The sequence below is a fragment of the Polyodon spathula genome, chromosome 4 (assembly GCF_017654505.1).
Source record: "Polyodon spathula isolate WHYD16114869_AA chromosome 4, ASM1765450v1, whole genome shotgun sequence".
Classification (NCBI taxonomy): Eukaryota; Metazoa; Chordata; class Actinopteri; order Acipenseriformes; family Polyodontidae; genus Polyodon; species Polyodon spathula.
In genome coordinates this window covers 92631223-92652564 of record NC_054537.1, presented here as the reverse complement: position 1 = coordinate 92652564, position 21342 = coordinate 92631223, and the positions used below count along the sequence as shown (strand labels likewise).

At 37.3% G+C, this 21342-nt stretch overlaps 1 protein-coding gene across 7 annotated transcripts in view; it reads left to right on the top strand.

Moving 5' to 3' along the window:
- Positions 1-21342, top strand: part of LOC121315132 (TBC1 domain family member 5-like) — a 160747-nt gene that overhangs the window by 39337 nt on the left and 100068 nt on the right. For 3 of the 7 annotated variants that reach the window (XM_041249075.1, XM_041249068.1, XM_041249070.1), the window contains 2 exons: positions 15477-15532; positions 20162-20259. In XM_041249075.1, coding sequence (XP_041105009.1) covers positions 20181-20259 — 79 coding nt within the window. In that variant the 5' untranslated portion in view covers positions 15477-15532; positions 20162-20180. The remainder of the gene's footprint in view (positions 1-15476; positions 15533-20161; positions 20260-21342) is intronic. The other 4 variants (XM_041249069.1, XM_041249071.1, XM_041249074.1 and 1 more) reach the window with 2 other exon arrangements.

The window sequence follows — 21342 nt, the reverse complement described above, 5'->3', positions numbered from 1 at the left end:
ACTGTCTAATTGGCCATTGTGCACATATGGAAGGTACTGCTACTTAACAATTAGTAACTCCTTTGATGAAACTAAATTGCATTCCTATCAAGAAGTCACTTCACATATCTATATTAATGTATTCAAGGCTTGAGAAGGAAAGTTAATTTTCAAGCTTAAATATTTAATTCGAGCTTAAAATTTAGTCTGTAATTAGAGCTCCCAAATGGCAGGAACATGGAATATTTGTCCATTTTAATTAGATTGTTGTTTACCTATTAATTATATATCATATCTTGTCATAAAGTTGTGATGGTAACAGATGGTGCTAGGAGTTAGTGAGGGTTAGAACAAAATAAGATTTCACATGATTTATTAAGTTGCACTTTATTAGTGAGATTCCTGCACTAATCACATTATTGTAGAGAACCACAATTTTAAAAAGTTAAGATAATTTTCTTGCGTATTGTTTTATGGTAAGATGGAAGATTTATAACTAAAAGCAACAGCTGTATGTCATTTTTGTTTCTTTGACAATTGTATCCCCAAGGGAAATTTTCTTTCAAGTCGTGAAATTAAAAGTTAGTAATTGGTGAAGTTCAGTACTCTGTGTTACAGTAAGCAAGATACTTGAAGATTCTGCGGGGGTAACGCAGAAATAATCCATGACTGACAGAAGATCTAACCACCTGAACTTGTGTCCCTTCTCATCATGTTTCCTGCTCTACTCCAGAATCTGTGCAGACTTTTTAAAATGGGGGCCATTTCACTTTGCGGCGGTGTGGCAGAGCAAGAGCTGTCTCTGTAAATATTGTGATGTTTCTGTGTGTTTTGGTGGTGATTGGCAGGGATGGGGTTAATTCCTGTCCCTGCCAAAAACATGTGAGAATGTGGCTGCTCCTTAGTAGAGTAATTGGTGCTAATTGGGAGCAGTCACATCCTATAAAAGGAGAGCTCAGGGCTCCATTTCGAGAGAGACAACCAGGGAGCTGGTACCAGTGAGTAACGGTACAATTTCTGTGATCCATTTGTATACAATAAATGTTGTTTTTTGGTTTTTCGGGGGGGAGTTGGATTGTGAAACAGCTTAGCTGCCTTAGACTTGCAACAGTTTAATTTTGACAGGACTTAATGTTTTGATTTTGTTTATTTTGTTTTGCATCCCTACGGCTCCAGCAGATGGATACAGCTTTCTCAAATGTCTTGATGCTGCTGGAGAGCTGCCCTGCCTCACAGGCCATTGATAAAGCTCTATTTTTTTATTTTATTTTTTTTTTTCAGTTATCACAGATTTCATGATTTCTGTCAAATCTACCCATTGCCGTGTAATATGTAGTTCCCCGTGAAAATTTCCATTTCTGACAGAAGTGTGTGTATATATATATATATATATATATATATATATATATATATATATATATATATATATATATATATATATATATATTTCACTTAAAAATAAAAACTGCAGACATTTGCCTTATTGATGTACTACCTGTTACAATGCATTTAGGAACCTGGCAGCCAGTTATCAGTTTGCTTCTGGATAATGATTGAACACACACTTGATTTCTTTTAAAATGTCTTCAACCAAAAACAAACCAACTGAATCAAAGATCTGAAATACTTCTGCTAAGGATCACTCTGTCCAGTACAAGAAGGGAACATTTCACATGTCTGTTGGCATTTTTACTTTTATTTATATTTTTACTTTGGTAATTCAGTGATGATGAAAATATAATGTCTTTAAAAGGTGGACATAAAAAACATGCATGCTTTGTTTCCATTGGCTTTTTTTTGATGTACACAAATGTTCACAATTTTAAATTATATGCCTTCTATGTATGTATATCAATTTGTTTGAATTTTTTCATGTTTTATGTATGTGTTTTCAAACATTATTATTTTATTTTTTGGTCTTTATGTTCAAAGGTAATAATGGGTTAAGTACTTAAGCTTGGTCACCAAGAGCGAAACCAGTTCAAATACTGGGAAAAACCCACATGACCAGGTTTTAGTAATTCTTTAGCAATTAAGCAATAATATAAAAGGCAAATAACTACAAGCACTTTAAATTGGCCCCTAGTAATCCTGGCTGTGTTTTTTATATTATGAGTTATCAGTCATCATCGCTTCTCACATTCCAGGTAGTTTGAAAGCAGCTCTGCTAACTCTGCCTTACTCATTGGCTCACACCTGTCTCATTCTAGCAGCTCAGTTCACTGAGACCTACTGGATGAAAACTTGGCTAAAGTTTGTTCAGGGCTATGCCTAAATGTAACAAGAGATGAATTCCGTAAAGGACATTTGTTTGTCGGTTATTTTTTTAATTCTGTTTTGTGCTGAAGCCTAGACAGTGTATTTCTTTATTCAGCTGATAACACTGCTTGTGTTCACTGAAATACAGAAATGAGCAAGGTCTGTGTTTACCTGTACATAACAGAGTATTTAGGTTTGTGAATTATACCCACTATAACGTACTTATTTTGGTTAGAGGTAAAGTATGCAAATTAATTTTTTATAAAATATTTTGAAATAAGTGCTGCCTGTGGAACTCAGTAAGTAGTTTTGATGATTGGAGAGGCTAGAGGGCAAGCTAACCCTCTGTTAAAGCCAAGCTTCACGCTGTATTTCAACTGACTAGTAATTCATTATTTCATTATTCATTCTGTTTATTTTTCATTTATCCTTGTTTCTTTGTTTGTTTGTTTTGATGATAGAAATTAAAATATTGTACCTTCCATCTTGGACAGTTTGCCTTGCTTTCTGCTCACCATTTACTGCAACTGTTGGGCAACCTCACAATGGGCCTCAGTTGGTGTTCCATATTCTCAACTATTTGGCATCTTTGAATTTTGGGTTTAGGCATAGTATGGAAATACTGGGCCTGCACAATGATTAAATGCTTAATAAAATATTAATCGTTTTTGCCAACATCTGTATTCTAAGAATAATGGCTCACTGGAGTGTGAAAAGCTTGTAAAGTTTCCAAATGCATTGAGAACCCCTGGAAAGTTCACTGAAGAGTTTGCTTTCCTCATTACTGAGCTACTTCTGTGGCTGCGATTAAACTAAGAACATCTTTAATTGCTTTAAAATCTGAATGCATGATAAGAATGGATTAATTTGATTTTTCTGTTACTACAAGTAGCAGATGGTTTATGTCTCAGGAATGCTCATGTTGTAAAATGAGCTCCCCAGCGCTGTCGTGATTGGTCACTGTTAATGAAGCATGCTGTGTTGATTATTGATTTAGAAAATGAGGATAACATGAGTATTGTGTGTGTTGCTGTAATAAATTAAGAGGAGTTTTTTTTAATAGCCAGCAGACATACAACTTAAATAACATAAAATATTAGATTTTCTATTCAGGTGGTCTCTGGCCTGTCAATGCAATTTTATTGTTTTTCTAAAAAGATGCACTTTTATAGTTTCAGCTAACAAGCAGATGGTCGACTTGACTTATTTGTGTTTTGTGTTTCTGAATGACCGATCAGATGCATGATAGGAAGCTCAATGAGCTTGTTGTCAGCACAGAAACAGTGCAATTTATTGGCAGGAGCTTACCAGAGCAACACAGTCCAATTTTATTTCTTCCCATTATCAAAGGCTAGTATTTTTTAACGTTATTGTAAGCAGTTGCAAAACCAGCTGTCTCCAAGCACCGTTCGTTCTGAATTTATATATTCAAACCGACAATCTGGTGGTTATAAAATAATTTGCAGAGAGAAATATGATTGTGTGCTGCAGATAATTTGGCCACACCTAACGTGCCTTACCATCAGAGATACGCGGCAATGGTCGCTACAGGTTTGGCTCTGAGGCTCGGGCCTCAAGCCTTACGGGACTTGGGTTCAAAATCATGTTTTTTAGAATGTTAATGTGCAAATTAGCTTTCTGATTACGAGCTCCTTCTCTAAAATAGACACACGTTGCTGAAGTGCATGCTGGGATTGGAGGAATGTTGGATGCTGGCCTTATTGGTGTATCTGACTGGTGTACCTGATTGGTACACCTGACTGGACTCAATAAGAGCACTTTTGAGGAAAGAGGGTGGAGAGATGTGTTTACTTTAGTATTTGTGTGAAAGAATAAACATACCAATGGGTTGGGAGAATTTAGTGGAAAGCAGCATGCTCCTGTAAATATGTTTGGTACTGTGGCAAAGCGATTGATTGTGTACAGGTGTAGAGGTGATGCAGTGCAGGAATAAAACAGACAGAGATTGTAATCCGTTTTGGAAAAGTGTATCCTTATTTTATAATCCAGATCTGGTGACCAAACAATGATCCCCCGCAATACACAGCAATGTGTAATGCGTGGGGTAAATAATAACAGGGTTTGCAGTCCCAAACAATAAACACAGGTATCTCTCCCACAATGTAAAAACACGGTCACCAGTCCTAGGTGCGTGCTGTAGAGCTCGCGGTTTAATACGTGACAGCAGTGTAGTGCTGTTCCGGGTTTTATGCTGGCCCTTAGCAACAGCTCTGGAATGTGTTAGCCAGCTGTGAAAACACAAGTAACAGTTATAGACAAGACAAACAAATACTCACGATATTTCACAAATACTGCACAGATCCTTCCGGGTTATTTTTCATAACCAAAGAGAAGGAACAGATAACATTGCTTCAACCCCTATTTATACCGTCACTCATGAACCCTCGGTAAACGATTGCAGCTGCTTTTTATGATCTGCAGCTGCCTCATCATTTGCCATCCGGGTCGATGAGTTAGTGTCCCTAAGCTCTGAATCATTGTCTTTCTGTCACAGGCACATAGTCATAAATCACTTTCTGCCATCTTCTCTCTCTCCTTTTCTTTTTTTCTGTTTTTAGTGTATGCTACCAGGAATCAGCTGCTTGCTTTACATTTATTATTATTATTATTATTATTATTATTATTATTATTATTATTATTATTATTATTATTTATTATTATTATTATTATTCAGACTACTGTATTCCTAATGCAGCTTTGGTTTTAAACTTACTTAAAGGTGAGTCCACAGTCAGTATAATAAAAATGGTGACAGACATTCCAAAAATGATATTCAATAAAACAGAAAATTATTAGAATTCTGTGTTTTACCCCTTTCCGCACACCTAAACCTATAATTAGGGGATCTGTTTTTTGTTTTTTATTAAAGTTCAGTTTTCAGTGTTTATTTTTAGCTATTTTCGAGTTATATGTAAATCGTTTTTTTCAGGGCTTTCGCTTTTTATATACTGCGTGAAATTATTGTTTTTGGTTACTTTAGCTTTTTTGTCTGTCACAATATGTATAGTAACTCGACAGTACTTGCACACTTCAGTTGTACCTTCTTTCCTTTGCTGTCTTCCACAGCGAAATCCTTCTGGACACAGGCACATCCTTCTGGGGTTTCTGTGTGTTTACGCTATTTTAGATTCCACGAGCGTGTAAATACTCCCTGTCGAACTGTAATACAGCTTTAAATCTTGCGAGTGAGAACAATCCTCCACTTCTTGTAATCTTGTTTTAAATCTTGCAAGCGTTTTACAATCCTACAATAGAAATGTAGGAATTTGATGCCACTAAGCAGTTGGGGTGGGTTTAAAGTATTCAGAACGAATCAATGTGAGATACAAGTCAGGAAGGAGGGACATTTTATTTCTTTCAGAGGGAAAGGGGTCAAGTCAATGTGATTTGAGTAACCATTTCCAGCATTTTTCTGGTGTTTATTAGATATATACCAATTTCATGTCTCTTAATATCCTGCTAGTTGCTGTTAATACATCTGTTTTGAAGAATTGTAAGTGGAAAGGACCGCTTTGTAACTGTAATACTGCTACCATTTGAATTTATAATGACATTTTTTTTTAATTTTGTATTGTACTGTAGGTGGGTGAAAGAAGACAAAAGACTTGGAACATAAACTTTATCTTTCTATAAACTGAAACTTTTTCATAATTAAGTTTATTCTTAGTTAAAACAGCAAAAACTTAAATGTGAAATAATGATAATTGTTTTTACATAATACTTGGGGCTCAAATCACAAAGGTCTTAGAAGCTGAGATCATTTTGTGAAACCTCAACTCAGTAGAGTTCATCTCTTGGGGGAGTAGGCAGGCTTTATTCGTAATCGCTCTGGACTCTTTCAGTATCAGTATACAGGCTTGTGTTTTTAGTTTTTTTATAATACTGTTGCTTTATTGTTATTGTTTTATATGAGGTTCTATGGTTTGACAGTTCACCCGGAGACTCCCAGTTGTTTACTGAAAACTGTGTGAGTCTCGAACACGTGCAGTTCGAGTGTTCACATCGAACTGAGCTGGCTGCTGTGCACTAATCACAGTGGAGAGCTTGCCTGGCTTTATAGTGTTCACCTGTTTGTACATTTCTTGACACATTTAACCAACAATCAGCAGGCTGGTCTCCAGAAACCCCAGAAGCTTTACAAATGTAAAAAATCAACTGGTTTGCCTTCTGTAGCTTAACTTTACTTTAAATATGTTCTTTGTACTAAAAATAAAATCTTTGGTGTCAGGATGATTTTTTTTTTTATCTTTGAAAAAAGGTCAGCTCTGCTTTTTTTCTGTTATTATTATTTGTTAAATACTACATTGACTTGTACCCCAGGTATGAATAAATTAAAATCTCTCTGTATGTGTTGATCCCTTGGCGTCAACTAGTTTCTCGGAGCAATCATGTTAAAACCTTACAGGCGTAAAGAATTTGCTTTTGACCTGGTTTATTGTATCTTGAAAACCATAAAGGCTGAATGCATCATGTTTTGCAGATCCATGTTTCAAGTTGTATTCTATGTATCTACGTACACCAACTAGCTTTTGCAGGTTTAAAATAAAAAGCTAAAACAAGAAACACATTCAGGTTACTGGTAGTGCCTGGTTCTTAGCCAGCATGCCAGATGTTGATGTGCAGATTCCATTAAAATTGACTTCAAGATTCAGTGAATTTTAATATGATCCAGACTTCGTAACATTTGCACAGTGGATCTCGAATGTCCTCTCCACTTGAGTTAAAAAAAAAAAAAGAAAAAAGCTGACCAGTCCATCCTCTTGTACATTTTATCCACCTGTTAATGTGTCACAGAATACAGTAATCGCTGTTCTTATTTCATCCATAGCAATGAGCTTCAGCAGGTTAAAACCCACAGGATGATATTTGAAACCGCCCAAGATTGTAACAGTGGCATATAAAGCAACCACCATGTGTGACTGTACATAGATGAGCACCTTAGGACTTGTGAACTGCAGACAGTGGACTTCTTAATCGGCAAGGCTATTTTTCTAACAGTAGTTTCTTTGGAAGAGGTCAGTGAATCATTATTTTTATCAGTCCTTGTACAGTACTTCTTTTTAAAAAGTACAAATAGCCTAACTGCCCCCCCCCCCCCCTCCCCCCCCCCCCCCCAAGATGGACCTTCGGAAGCCTAAAGATTCTAAGAGTCTTTAGGATTCCACAAGTTTAAAGGAAAAAGGATCTATAAGATGGGAAGTGTACAAGTGATATCCAAATTTAATATTGACTGTGGAAGTAGTTTCATGTTTAATGGAACTAAGGTGTATTTGCAGAAATGTACTTATCCTTTGCCGTATCCTCATATTTTCCACGTGTATTATAGTGCAATTTTGCTCATTGTAAGGTCTACTTTGCTTCCATTTTAAATGTGAGCACTGTACAGTACTGTTTAATCCCCAATTGGAAGTTGGTGGGGTTTTTTTTGTATTTTTTTGTATTATTATTTTTTTATTTAATATAACTGTTTTTTTGTTTTGTTTTTTGGCACCTGCCCTGGTTTAAATATTGCTGTTCAGTTGTCTTATTCAAAAGTTTTGTATTAGCTTAACAGCATTTGGAAGAGCCTCAAGAACAGTTGGTGGCCTGTTACGGTCTTGTCTGCTTTTGAAAATGAAAATGGCTTCTGAGTTAAGGTGTGCTATAATTTTATAGCCAGAACACTGTTAAGCCCTGTGAAACAGGAGTCAGCTTCCTGGCATCTGCTGAAATAACAGGTTGATTCATAGGATTTAGAGACCCTCCTCAGGCTGGTATTTTATTGCATTGATTAGAATACCAGTAACTGTGTTTGAAAGCTTTTTGCAGATCAGTCCATCTATGGTAAAATTTGCTTTTAATAGGTGATTTCATATTCTAAGTAGCCAGTAGATAGATAAATCTATTTAGCCATTGTAACTTCACCTATTCCCATGAGTCATATATTGGTTAGAGTGAAAGTGTAATTGTCACAAATTTCCTTGCAGTACTGGAGATTAAATTGTCATTAGGATCACTGGTATCCTGTATTAGTATTGTTGAGCCCCTTAGGGTTTGTATCTTTAAGCAGAAGGTTCCTGCATTTTGCTGCAGACAAAAGAGAAGAAAAATCAAATTAATGGCAATGCATTATCTTCCTGAGAGAAAGCTTTTTGTGAATGGACTGTTTTTTTTCTTTAAAATTATGTTTAGTTACCTTTACATATTCTTTGCAGCAAACAACATCTTTTCCCAATCCTACACACAAAAACATGCTAAGTTTCTTTGTATAAAGTGAGTTATTAGTAAAGTCTAATCTTGCTCAGATTATTGTTCGTCTTTGTGTATAACCCATTACCCAATGTGTTAAAGAACAGAAAAGCTCTGGCATTTCGTGGTGTGATTTAATTTAGCTTGATCATGGGCAGTTGGCATTCATTTTTGTTGCTGGTGAAATGTTAATGCACAGAGGAAATATTAACGAATGAGAGTTATCATAAATATTAACAAAAATGTCAGCTGTTTTATTTAGAGGGTGATACTGAGCAGAACAAAAAAACTACTTGTAGGCGAATTGAGGATACATCAACAGACAAGTGTTCTGAGGTCGGAGATACCTCATCACTGTAACACAGTTACTGTATCCATAAGACAATTGCTTGATTGGTTCTATTTATACCAGTGTTGTTTTCCACTGAATCTGAGTTATTTCCCAAGTACTAGCTAGGGCTGTAACGAAGGGTACGTTCCGACCGTCGAAGGTTGGGAACACATTACTGAAAGAAGGTTCGAACCTTCGATTGTACTAATTTGCATCATTTGCTGGTGACATCACAGCGTTTCAAATAATGCTTTCCAGTTCATACAAGTTCTAATTGTGATTCAGAAATATCAGCGGCTGAACAGTTTCACATTGCAAACACAGATTGGATGTTACTGTAAACCCCGGTTGGGATCTTCATATACAGCTCTAGCCAATTTATTTTTTAACCCAAAAAGTAGGGTTGAAATGGTAAAAATGGTGGAAATGACAAATGACTGCTTCCTAACACAATTTGTCAAGGCTCCGACTAGAGGGGAGGCATGCCTTGATTTAGTCTTTTCAAATAACGAAGACAGAATAACTAAAACAGAGGTCAGAGAACCACTAGCAAACTCAGACCACAACATGGTCTCATTTGAAGTGATTTTTGAAACCCCAAAAGTAATGACTAAAGCTAAGGTTTACAATTTTAGAAAAGCAAACTATGAAGGTATGAAACAGAGACTAACAGAAGTAGATTGGAGTAAAATAGAGAAAACATCCACAGAAAAAGGATGGCTGTTCTTCAAAAATGTAGAGCTAGAGGTGCAAAACAATTACATCCCTAAAGTAGACAAATCTAAATGTAAAACTAAATTGCCAAAATGGTTTAATAGGTCAATTAAAAAAAATATTCAGCGAAAAAGGCATTTTACAGAGCGTTAAAAAGGGAACAAAAAGAAAGTACACGGAACTGCAAACGCAAGTCAAAAAGGAAGGCCAAGAAAGGCCAAGAGAGAAACAGAAATGAACATTGCTAAGGGGGCTAAAACCAATTCAAAAATGTTTTTCCAATATTACAACAGCAAGAGAACATTCAAAGAGGAGGTTAAATGTCTAAGAGATACAAATAGCAAAATCATAGATGAAGAAAAAAAAAAATAGCAAATATATTAAATGATTACTTTTCACAAGTTTTTACAAAGGAGGATACGGACAACATGCCTCACATGTCAACCTGTTCCTATCCAGTTTTAAATAACTTTAGTATAACCGAGGCAGAAGTGATAAAGGGACTAGGAGCTCTTAAAATAAACAAATCCCCTGGGCCGGATGAGATTCTCCCAATAGTACTCAAAGAAATGAAAGAAGTTATTTACAAACCGCTAACCAAGATCATGCAGCAGTCTCTTGACACAGGGGTGGTACCGACAGACTGGAAAATTGCAAACGTAATACCGATCCACAAAAAGGGAAACAAAACTGAACCAGGTAACTACAGACCAGTAAGCCTGACTTCTATTATATGCAAACTTATGGAAACTATAATAAGATCCAAAATGGAAAATTACCTATATGGTAACAGGGTCCTGGGAGACAGTCAACATGGTTTTAGGAAAGGGAGAGTGTGTCTAAGTAACCTGCTCGATTTTTTTGAGGATGCAACATCGATAATAGATAATTGCAAAGCATATGACATAGTTTATTTAGATTTCCAGAAAGCTTTTGACAAAGTCCCGCACAAAAGATTAATTCTCAAACTGAACGCAGTTGGGATTCAAGGAAGCGCATGTACACGGATTAGGGAGTGGTTAACATGTAGAAAACAGAAAGTACTGATTAGAGGAGAAGCCTCAGAATGGAGTGTGGTAACCAGTGGAGTACCACAGGGATCAGTATTAGGTACTCTGCTATTCCTAATCTACATTAATGATTTAGATTCTGGTATAGTAAGCAAACTTGTTAAATTTGCAGACGACACAAAAATAGGAGGAGTGGCAAACACTGTTGCAGCAGCAAAGGTCATTCAAAATGATCTGGACAAGATTCAGAACTGGGCAGACACATGGCAAATTACATTTAATAGAGAAGTGTAAGGTACTGCACGCAGGAAATAAAATGCATTATAAATATCATATGGGAGATACTGAAATTGGAGAAGGAATCTATGAAAAAGACCTAGGAGTTTTTGTTGACTCAGAAATGTCTTCATCTAGACAATGTGGGGAAGCTATAAAAAAGGCTAACAAGATGCTCGGATACATTGTGAAAAGTGTTGAATTTAAATCAAGGGAAGTAATGTTAAAACTGTACAATGCACTAGTAAGACCTCATGTTGAATATTGTGTTCAGTTCTGGTCACCTCGCTATAAAAAAGATATTGCTGTTCTAGAAAGAGTGCAATGAAGAGCGACCAGAATTATTCCTGGTTTAAAAGGCATGCCATTTGCAGACAGGCTAAAAGAATTGAATCTGTTCAGTCTTGAACAAAGAAGGCTACGCGGCGACCTAATTCAAGCATTCAGAATTCTAAAAGGTATTGACAATGTCGACCCAAGGGACTTTTTCAGCCTGAAAAAAGAAACAAGGACCAGGGGTCACAAATGGAGATTAGATAAAGGGGCATTCAGAACAGAAAATAGGAGGCACTTTTTTACACAGAGAATTGTGAGGGTCTGGAATCAACTCCCCAGTAATGTTGTTGAAGCTGACACCCTGGGATCCTTCAAGAAGCTACTTGATGAGATTCTGGGATCAATAAGCTACTACCAACCAAACGAGCAAGATGGGCCGAATGGCCTCCTCTCGTTTGTAAACTTTCTTATGTTCTTATGTCCTTGTGTTCTTATGTTGCAACATTTATAAAACCGTGATTAGTTAATACTTAGACTTTATTACTTACAACTTGTTTTGCACAATGCAGGATACGCCGATGTGTCTTTATAACCTAGTCCCCTGGTCCCACCCTAGTCTGTTGAAAATAAATGCTAATTTTCACCAAAATGTAACATAGCTTAAACAAAATACTTCAGACTGGGTGAACATCTTTATGCAAACAAGATATACTTACTCTACAATAACACTTCTCTTACATCTGGTACACTAGGTATTCAGTACATATTTTATTGAAGCAACCTTCGAATTCCTGGCTAACGAACGAACCCTCGAACGTTCGAACCTTCCAATTGAATTGGGGGGGGGGGGGGGGGGGGGGGGGGACGACAATATCCGAAGGAAGGACTGTTGTGCTGTAAGTAGTTCATCTTGGGTTGTCTGTCTGGCTGTACCATAAATTACAATGTGCTTACTAAGATCTGTGTGTGCATTAGTTTGTATTACATGGTTGATTGAGGCTGCAGTCTCTTTGGGGGCGTCACATGCACATAGCCAGAGTTGTGCATTTCGTTCTTTATTTTTTTTTAACAGGGGTAGAAAAAAAATACATGTACGTTTCTTTGTTGAGAGCGGCATTTATTCAAATTGAGCTATTTTGTATTTTGACGTTTTTATCCTGTGTTGATGTCTAAAAAATAGATTTAGTTTATAATACCGAAAGTTTACATTTAAAACGAGATAGTGAGTACAATTAATAGCATACAGCATCTTTGAAGTAAGTGTTAAGTAATTTTACAAAAATGTGGAGATACGTGACTTTTTATAGCAATGAGAAGCAAAGACAACACTTGCAGGTAAGCAAACTGGGTGTGCACAGGCTGTCACCTGATGTGTTACCTAGTAAGTGTGTTGCCATTTCAGAGTTAAGGAAGTATCTGACATAACTGATTATTATGCACTGAGATTCAGTGTAAAACACTTACAGTATATATGAATTTTTTAATGCCGTTTTGCATTTTACAGAGAGATACATAATTCAAAATGACATTGTGTCATTTCAGAGAGTTCAATTATCAAGGTCCATTACTTCATAACCAGCCATTATTAACAGAATTTTAACCTAAAGGGAATTTATAAACTGTTTGCAGTTCACTGCAGGCTGTTTATTAATGCAAATATAACAAGCTGAGAAATTCATTTCTCATCACATTGTCATCCAGACAGTTCAGTTCATAGATACTTAACTGTACACTAGCTAATCAGCAGAGGTCTTTGTCAACTGCGCATTCATTTTACAGAAGTTACATTATTTCACGACAGATGCATTTTCTATTCTTATCAAAAATGATTGTAGTATATAGATTTTTTTTCTTCTGTATGTATCTTGTATTATGGGATGTTTGTTTTCATTGGCATCAGAACTTATTATTAATTGACTCTACAGTCACTAGTACACTGACTGGCCACAATTATAAAATGTATGTACAATGGGAACATGCCACAGTCTGCAAAGCATTTATGTCGTCGTGTCATGGATCAAGCCTGCAGACATGCAGTATGATTGTCACAAGCATCCTTTGTGCTTCTGCATTCAGTATCATACAAAACCATTAACACTGGACAAGACATAGATCTTCTGCTCTTGAAATTACATTGTGGGAACCAGCTGCTTAAAAGCTGTCAGTTACATTGTAAAGAAAGAGTGGTGGCAAGTTTGAAGTGGCTTCTCCTGATTTGAACTCTGTTTATTGCAGATTATAAATGGTTAAACAAACACCTTACATTTTTCTTCCACTTGTACAAGTTAAACATGCTAAAATCCTCTTGCTATAATGAATTATGGTTGTTTTATTAGTACATGTAGTACAGATGTGTTGCTGACCTTCAACATGATAGAAAATGCTTGGAAGCAGGATGGTAGAGCTAGGCTAAGAATGCTATTAAAATACCCTATATTATAGTGCCATCTGTGGTGAGAAAAAAAAACTGCCATGCTGCCATTCTGCAAATATTCTATGCACCTTCATAAATATGTAAAAATATCAGTGTAGATGGCTTTGCAGTTGTTATATACAGTCTAAGGTCATTATAACAACCCCCCCGGGACCTGGAGAGATGTTTGTTATATCATGTTGTTCACTATAATAGGGTGTGGCAATTTGCTGTATCAGAATAATGAAGAAACACCCAAATTTAATTGAACATCTTTATTCAATCTTTATTGTGACAAAGTGGCTGCTGATTGTGAACAGGTGCAGAGGTGATGCAGTGCAGGAATAATCACAGACAATTGTAATCCGGTTTGGAAAAAGGGACGTTTTATTTTGTAAATCCTGGTCTGGTGACCTTTACACACGAATGTGTAAAGCACGGAGAACAAAAGACAGGGATTGCAGCCCAAATAATAAACACACGCTATCCGCCCCACAATAATACTAGCCATTGTCACTAGTCCGGGTGCGTGCAATAGTGCTCGTGGTGGGTAATAATAATTATTTATAGTGACTGGAGTGAAGTGCTGTTCCGGCTTTGTGCTGCCCAAAGCGACAGCTCCAGATACGTGTTAGCCGTTTGGTGGTTTACAAACACAGACAATTATCAACAAGCACAAACAAACAAAACAACGAATATTCTTTAAACACAGGTTTCTCTGGGTCTCTTACGGTCCTTCTAGTTTTTAACATAAAAACTAAAAAAAAAAGGAGTTGATTGTGATTCTCCGGCCCCTTTTATGTCGTCACGCATGACCCCTTGGTAAAGGAGTGCAGCTGTCTCTACAATCTGCTGCTGCTACGTCGTTTCCCTTCCGGGTCAATATGTTCTTGCAACAGAGTCTCGCCGCCTTCCAGACTGACTGACTTTCTGACCCTGGGAAAGAACTGTCAGGTCAGCCCGTTCAAAGGACCCTACTTTTGCTGCTTAGCGCCCTCACAGGTCGGGAGGGAGATTTACAACCAAGGTTCATTATATTTCTGTCACAAGTATACAGTAGTTCTTTCAAGACAACTTCACATTGATCAACATTTAAACTGTATATTGTAACGATCATGAGTCCACAGGTAAGGGTTTCTCACAGGCAGAGGTGGGACACAAACCCGGGACCTCCTGCACTGAAGCATAGCGCCAATAGCCGGCTTCCTTGCAGGAGCTGGTATCGGGCTTATGTGTTCATATTTGATTACGTCACCTAGCAACCCTGACCCCTACCCCTGTGCACGCTAAAATATTTAAAAGAAAACAGTAAAGAAGTGAAAAAAAAGTAAACTAACATAGTGAACACAGTAATTACGTGCCCCTTCTCTTGGAAAAACACACCCAGCTTAGATTGCTTCATATATTTTGCAATTTTCTCAGTGCACGCTGTTTATCTCGTTACCGCCTTACACCTGTTGCCATGGTTGCTGTTTGTTGGAAGATAGCAGCAGTTGCATACATCACACATGATTCGCAATTCAATAGGTTATCTTTGAATCAGCCTTATCTTCAAATTAGCCCACCAAGGTCTTTGTTTTCACTGAGAGAATAACACATTCACACTGGAGAAAGTTCAGTGTCAGTCTCTACCAAGATCGTTTTATCCGGGTAGATTTTGTAAAAGTGATCGTTCTAATATGGCTAATTTCCTTTGAAAAAAATGGTTCTTGCTGCTTGGATCGTTAAAAATGGGGGTTCGTTATAGTGAAGTTAGACTGTATATACATATAAATATTTTTTATTATTTTTTACTAATGAATTGCATTCATCATTTCTCTAAACCTGATGGCAGTGGCTAATGACTGGACTGGAGGGCAAAGGCCAGCCCATTCAGCTGCTCACTTTGAGCTCACTGGGTGCCTGGCCAGGGTCGGTTGTAGTGCGAGGTTAACGTTTCTAACAATGTCATCACTTTTCTATTTTGCAGATCAAATTCTTGCTCTGACGGAAAAAGTCAATGAAGGCAAGTACATTTTCTTGACAGTAAGTGTAACATAAGTTAATAAATAAATTAAATTGTCTAGGTTTCATGTCTTCTTTTACACTGAACAAAAATTTAAACACAGCTTGCAACAATTTCAAAGATTTTACTGAGTTACAGTTCACATAAGGAAATCAGTCAATTGAAATAAATTCATTAGGCCCTACTCTGTGGATTTCACATGACTGGGAATACAGATATGCATCTGTTGGTCACAGATACCTTAAAAAAAAAAAAAAAAAAAAGGTAGGGGTGTGGATCAGAAAACCAGTCAGTAATTGGTGTGATCACCATTTGCCTCAAGCAGCGTGACACATCTCCTTCGCATAGAGTTGATCAGGCTGTTGATTGTGGCCTGTGGAATGTTGTCCCACTCCTCTTCAGTGGCTATGTGAAGTTGCTGGATATTGGCGGGGACTGGAACACGCTGTCGTACACGTCGAGCCAGAGCATCTCAAACATGCTCAATGGGTGACGTGTCCGAGTGTGCAGGCCATGGAAGAACTGGGACATTTTCAGCTTCCAGGAATTGTGTACAGATCTTTGCGACATGGGGCCGTGCATTATCATGCTGAAACATGAGGTGATGGCGGCGGATGAATGGCACGACAATGGGCCTCAGGATCTCGTCACGTTATCTCTGTGCATTCAAATTGCCATTGATAAAATGCAATTGTGTTCGTTGTCCGTAGCTTATGCCTGCCCATACCATAACCCCACCACCCCCATGTTGCACTCTGTTCACAATGTTGACATCAGCAAACCGCTCGCCCACACGACGCCATACACGCTGTCTGCCATCTGCCCGGTACAGTTGAAACTGAGATTCATCCGTGAAGAGCACACTTCTTCAGCGTGCCAGTGGCCATTGAAGGTGAGCCTTTGCCCACTGAAGTTGGTTACGACGTCGAACTGCAGTCAGGTCCAGACCCTGGTGAGGACGACGAGCACGCGGATGAGCTTCCCTGAGACGGTTTCTCACAGTTAGTGCAGAAATTCTTTGGTTGTGCAAACCCACAGTTTCATCAGCTGTCCGAGTGGCTGGTCTCGGACGATCCCGCAGGTGAAGAAGCCGGATGCGGAGGTCCTGGGTTGGCGTGGTTACACTTGTGGTCTGCGATTGTGAGGCCAGTTGGACGTACTGCCAAATTCTCTAAAACGACGTTGGAGGTGGCTTACGGTAGAGAAATGAACATTCAGTTCCCTGGCAACAGCTCTGGTGGACATTCCTGCAGTCAGCATGCCAATTGCAAGCTCCCTCAAAACTTGAGACATCTGTGGCATTGTGTTGTATGACAAAACTGCACGTTTTAGATTGTTCTTTTATTGTCCCCAGCACAAGGTGCACCTGTGTAATGATCATGCTGTTTAATCAGCTTCTTGATATGGCACACCTGTCAGGTAGATGGATTATCTTGTCAAAGGAGAAATGCTCACTAACAGGGATGTAAACAAATTTGTGTACACAATTTGAGAGAAATAAGCTTTTTGTGCATATGGAAGATTCCTGGGATCTTTTATTTCAGCTCATGAATCATGGGACCAACACTTTACATATTGCGTTTATATTTTTGTTCTATATATCCCCATGGAACTGAAGTGACAAACACTTTTTTTGCGTTCCATAGTACAATGTCTGTTTTTGTGATTTTATAATTAGCTCAAATGTAGTCTGGCTTGTATTACACTGGGAAGCCCAAACCACCCCAACTGCACAAAGTGACAGATACCAGATACCCAACCCCTGTTGCCCTGCAATAACAGGAACGTTTCAATAAACTCAATTAAGTTTTACAGGCTGAACACTGGTGTAGCATATGACTCCATTGTAGTCTGACACAGTGTGAAAGCATCACTTATTATTTTACATTTAAAATCCAGGAACATACAAGGGAAATTCTGCATAACTAGTTGCATAATGGCTGTAAGAGAATGCATCAGGTTATGCTTATGTAAGGTTTGTTTGAATAAATACAAATTTGAGTTGCATGAAAAGGGATTGGTGTCAGGGTTTTATTTTTTAATATTGAACAACATCTATTAAACTGATTGATCTTGTGTGGGTCAGACTCTCTGATGCACATGACCTGTTTGGGGGAGGTTATATAATATCTGTTATAGCCTGTACTCTAATACCATTAAATATTCAGCTTTTTGGATGATTTAATTGAATTCAAAATTATTTGAACCTTAAGTGCCCTGTAAATCTGATTAGTAGATGCATATTGTGAATACAGTGCAGCATGTGGAACAACCAAAGGCCTAATGTTTGTGTGGGTTTGGATTGAGAGAATTGTTTTTTGTTTAATAGCATTTATTGGAGAAGTAGACAAGCAATCCCAGGACTGTCTTTATACTCTGTGAAGGACTCCTACCTTCCTTTTAAACCCTCAAACAGCGCACAAAAAAACTTTTTCTTGCTACTGATTACAGTACAAGATCTCAATAAATAATAACAATAATAATAATAATATTCTTCCACTTGCTTGTTGGATCCAATTCCAACCAAAATTCTAAAAGCAGTTTTCAGTGATTTGAGTGCAGTTATCTTGGATATAATAAACAGTTCACTGACATCAGGAGTAGTTCCCTCTGCCTTAAAAATCGATGTGTTTATACCTCTGCTTAAGAAACCAAACCTAGACCTTACTGCTTTAAACTATTATACACCTATTTCAAATCTGCTATTTCTAGCTAAGGTTCTAGAAAAAGTTATTGCAAACTGCACTCATCAGAATGGTGAATTATCTACTGTTCAGTGCAGACTCTAGCCCTGTGTCTATGCTTGTTCTTTCAGATTTAAGTGCTGTTCTTGATACAGTGGACTGTAGCGCTTTAATTGATCATTTTAGAAGTTGGGTTGGCCGGTATTATCTTAAAATGGTTCAAGTCTCACTAACAGACAGCAATTTGTTTCATTAGGAGACCAGGCAGGATTTAAAAAAAAACAGCGTTCTTGTATCAAACTCATGGAATAGTAACAAGAGCTTTAGTAGAAAGTGATTTTCAAACGAAATGTGTTAATTAAATCAATCCGTTAATGCTTTTAAATTGAGCACATTAAGTATGCTTCCTCCTTTTGAATGAAATATTTACTTGGCAGAGTTTGCAAATTTCTTTTTCTCTTGCTTGGTAAAGAAATTCCACACAATTTGCTTGGATGCCATTGTCATGCATTCACAAGACAGATCTTAGTGATGAGGAACAGCACTTCATTGTTAACCAAACAGACGCACGTGTCTCTCTTGCAATTGCCGTCAAAACCCATCTGGCTCAATTTACACTAGCTATTGCGACAGTCCATCACTTAATAGTGGTGCTGTACTATATATGCCACAAAGAATCTCTTTAATCTCTATACAAATGTATTATATTTTAATATTTTTGTGTTTTATGAGTTTTTTTGAACATGAAACTGTTTTTCTTTTAATTTCTATACACAAGAATTGCATTGTGATTTTCTTCAGTTTTATCCTGTGCAGTACTTTGATATGCTTTTTGTTTGAAAGGCACTATATAACTAACATATTGATTGTTTGATTGAAATGTAAAATGTATATAGTGTTTGGAACGATTGAACAACACTCTACCGGCATATAAGCTTTACTGTTCTGTCGCTTCGGTAAGTGTTCGGAGCACTAGTGATTCTCGAATAAATGTGTCCTGGGGTTGTTGCAGGATAATGGGAGAGATCATGATTATTTGTTGCCCAGGCTAAACGCAACAACGACAAAACCTAGCTGTTTGTTTTGGCTGCTGTCTGCCCCCTTTTGGAATATTTTATTTGCATTGAGCCAACATTAAGAATGTTTGTTTCTGGCATAGATAAAACATGAATGTTACCTGCTTGGACATCTATAGATGCATTCCTTGCTGACACTCTCATGATGACAAGACGCTTTACAAAATGGTACTGTTTCTGTTGTGAACAAATTGCTGTCAATGCCAAGAAGGTGTTCTTTTAAGCAAAGTTTCTGTTCCTTTAGCCGGAGCATTTACAATGGGTAAAATCTGTTTCACCACAACAGTGTTCACACAGGCAAAGTGTTCTCTTAGGAGGTGTTCCTGTATACGTGAAGACTTACACAGGCAAGCTGATAAACGTTAACATTTATTCAAGCAATCTTCAACAATAAAAGTTGAAATACATTAATATAATATGCAGATTTAGTATTTAAATAATGGCTATTTTAGACATGGGTGCTGTATAAGGCCATCACATGACTGAAGAGATGTGTAGCCTATCTAAATTGCACAGACATATTTGATGTGGATATTTTGATTATAATTTCAAATAAGAAATACTCAAATTACATATAAAAGCCCAAAATAGTTAATCAAACTAATAGAAATATTAAACAAAACGAAAGTTAGCGCCACACCTGTACATATTCACTTTAATTTGTGTTGTTTATAACTGATAATTTACTTCAAAATAAGGTATTTATAAAATATGTTATATTTTATGTATTTAGAAAGTAGTTTACATATTTATTTGCAGGTATACAGGTATTCTGTCCTGAGGAAGGGCTGGACTAAAAGAAACCAGCCCCAGTGGCACAAAGGGTCTAATTATTCAGCAGAACTCTCTTGCATACCAGTTATTGAAGAATATGTATTTCTCTTTGCAGGTTTTTATTGGTTGTAGAGATGCAACATCCCAGTTTTGAAACCCCACACCCCTTGCAAGCAGATGATCAGGAAACAGGCATTGATCCTCTAGAAGATGGTGAGTTTGAACTGTTCCATATTATTACAGAAGGGTTTCCATGGAAACGTCAGCTTCATTTACAGGCATCTCTGACTAACTGAAAACTAGTCAAATGTTGTAGTTTTTGCTGGGAGAAAGAAACAATTCTGTTGGTCATGTCGTGAGAGTTTTGATATCAACTCTGTAATAGAGACTCAGTAGAACAAGCAAGATTGATTAAACAAGTTTAATAGTTTGCAAACCCGAGAACATACTCAACACAGGTGTTAGGAAACCGAGCAATGTTCTGACTTCGTAGAGTCAGTAAGCATAATATATACCTTGTAACCTGCAGTTATTGCGAGCCAATCACAGAAGCTTAACTCAATATTTGTGGATAGCAACAGTTTGGAAGATTAAGATGAGACCAATCATATGCAACAATAACAACTTATCTAAATTGCAAACATCCTAAAATTATACCTATTCTGACTAAGCCGGTGACATTTTCTGTGAACTGTCACAGATGTAGCTTGCGGTTGTTAAATAAAGAGAACTTCAGAGAACTTCTTCTTTCGAGCTGGTAGTCAGTATCTTTCCATCCCTTATATGGGCCGCTTACCCTGCAGCGAGAAAGAGGAAGTATGTACAACAACAACTACCAGTACATAATACATTATTATTATTATTATATTATACCTAAATCTTTTAACCCGTAATAGCATTTAAACCTGAGCATGGAAACCCTAAACAGTCATAGCAGTAGCAACATTGTAATTTTCCCACCACAGTCATTATCAGAGACAGTAATCACCTGCTTTCATGGAATACATTCGAGCAAACAATGCATTAAGTACAACTTTCTATTTTTCTCTTAAGGGTCATGCAACCCTCTATAGCAAACTTATATCCTATGTTTTGTAGTTAGGGCTGTATCGAAGGGTACATTCTGACCGTCAAAGGTTCAGAACACATTACAGAAAGAAGGTTCGTACCTTCGATGGTACTCATTTGCATAATTTACTGGTGACGTCACCATAGCTGCAAGTTTGTATTTGATTGAAATCCTATAACTTTACAGGTAATCCATATAAATGGAATAAAACATTCACATGCAGTTAA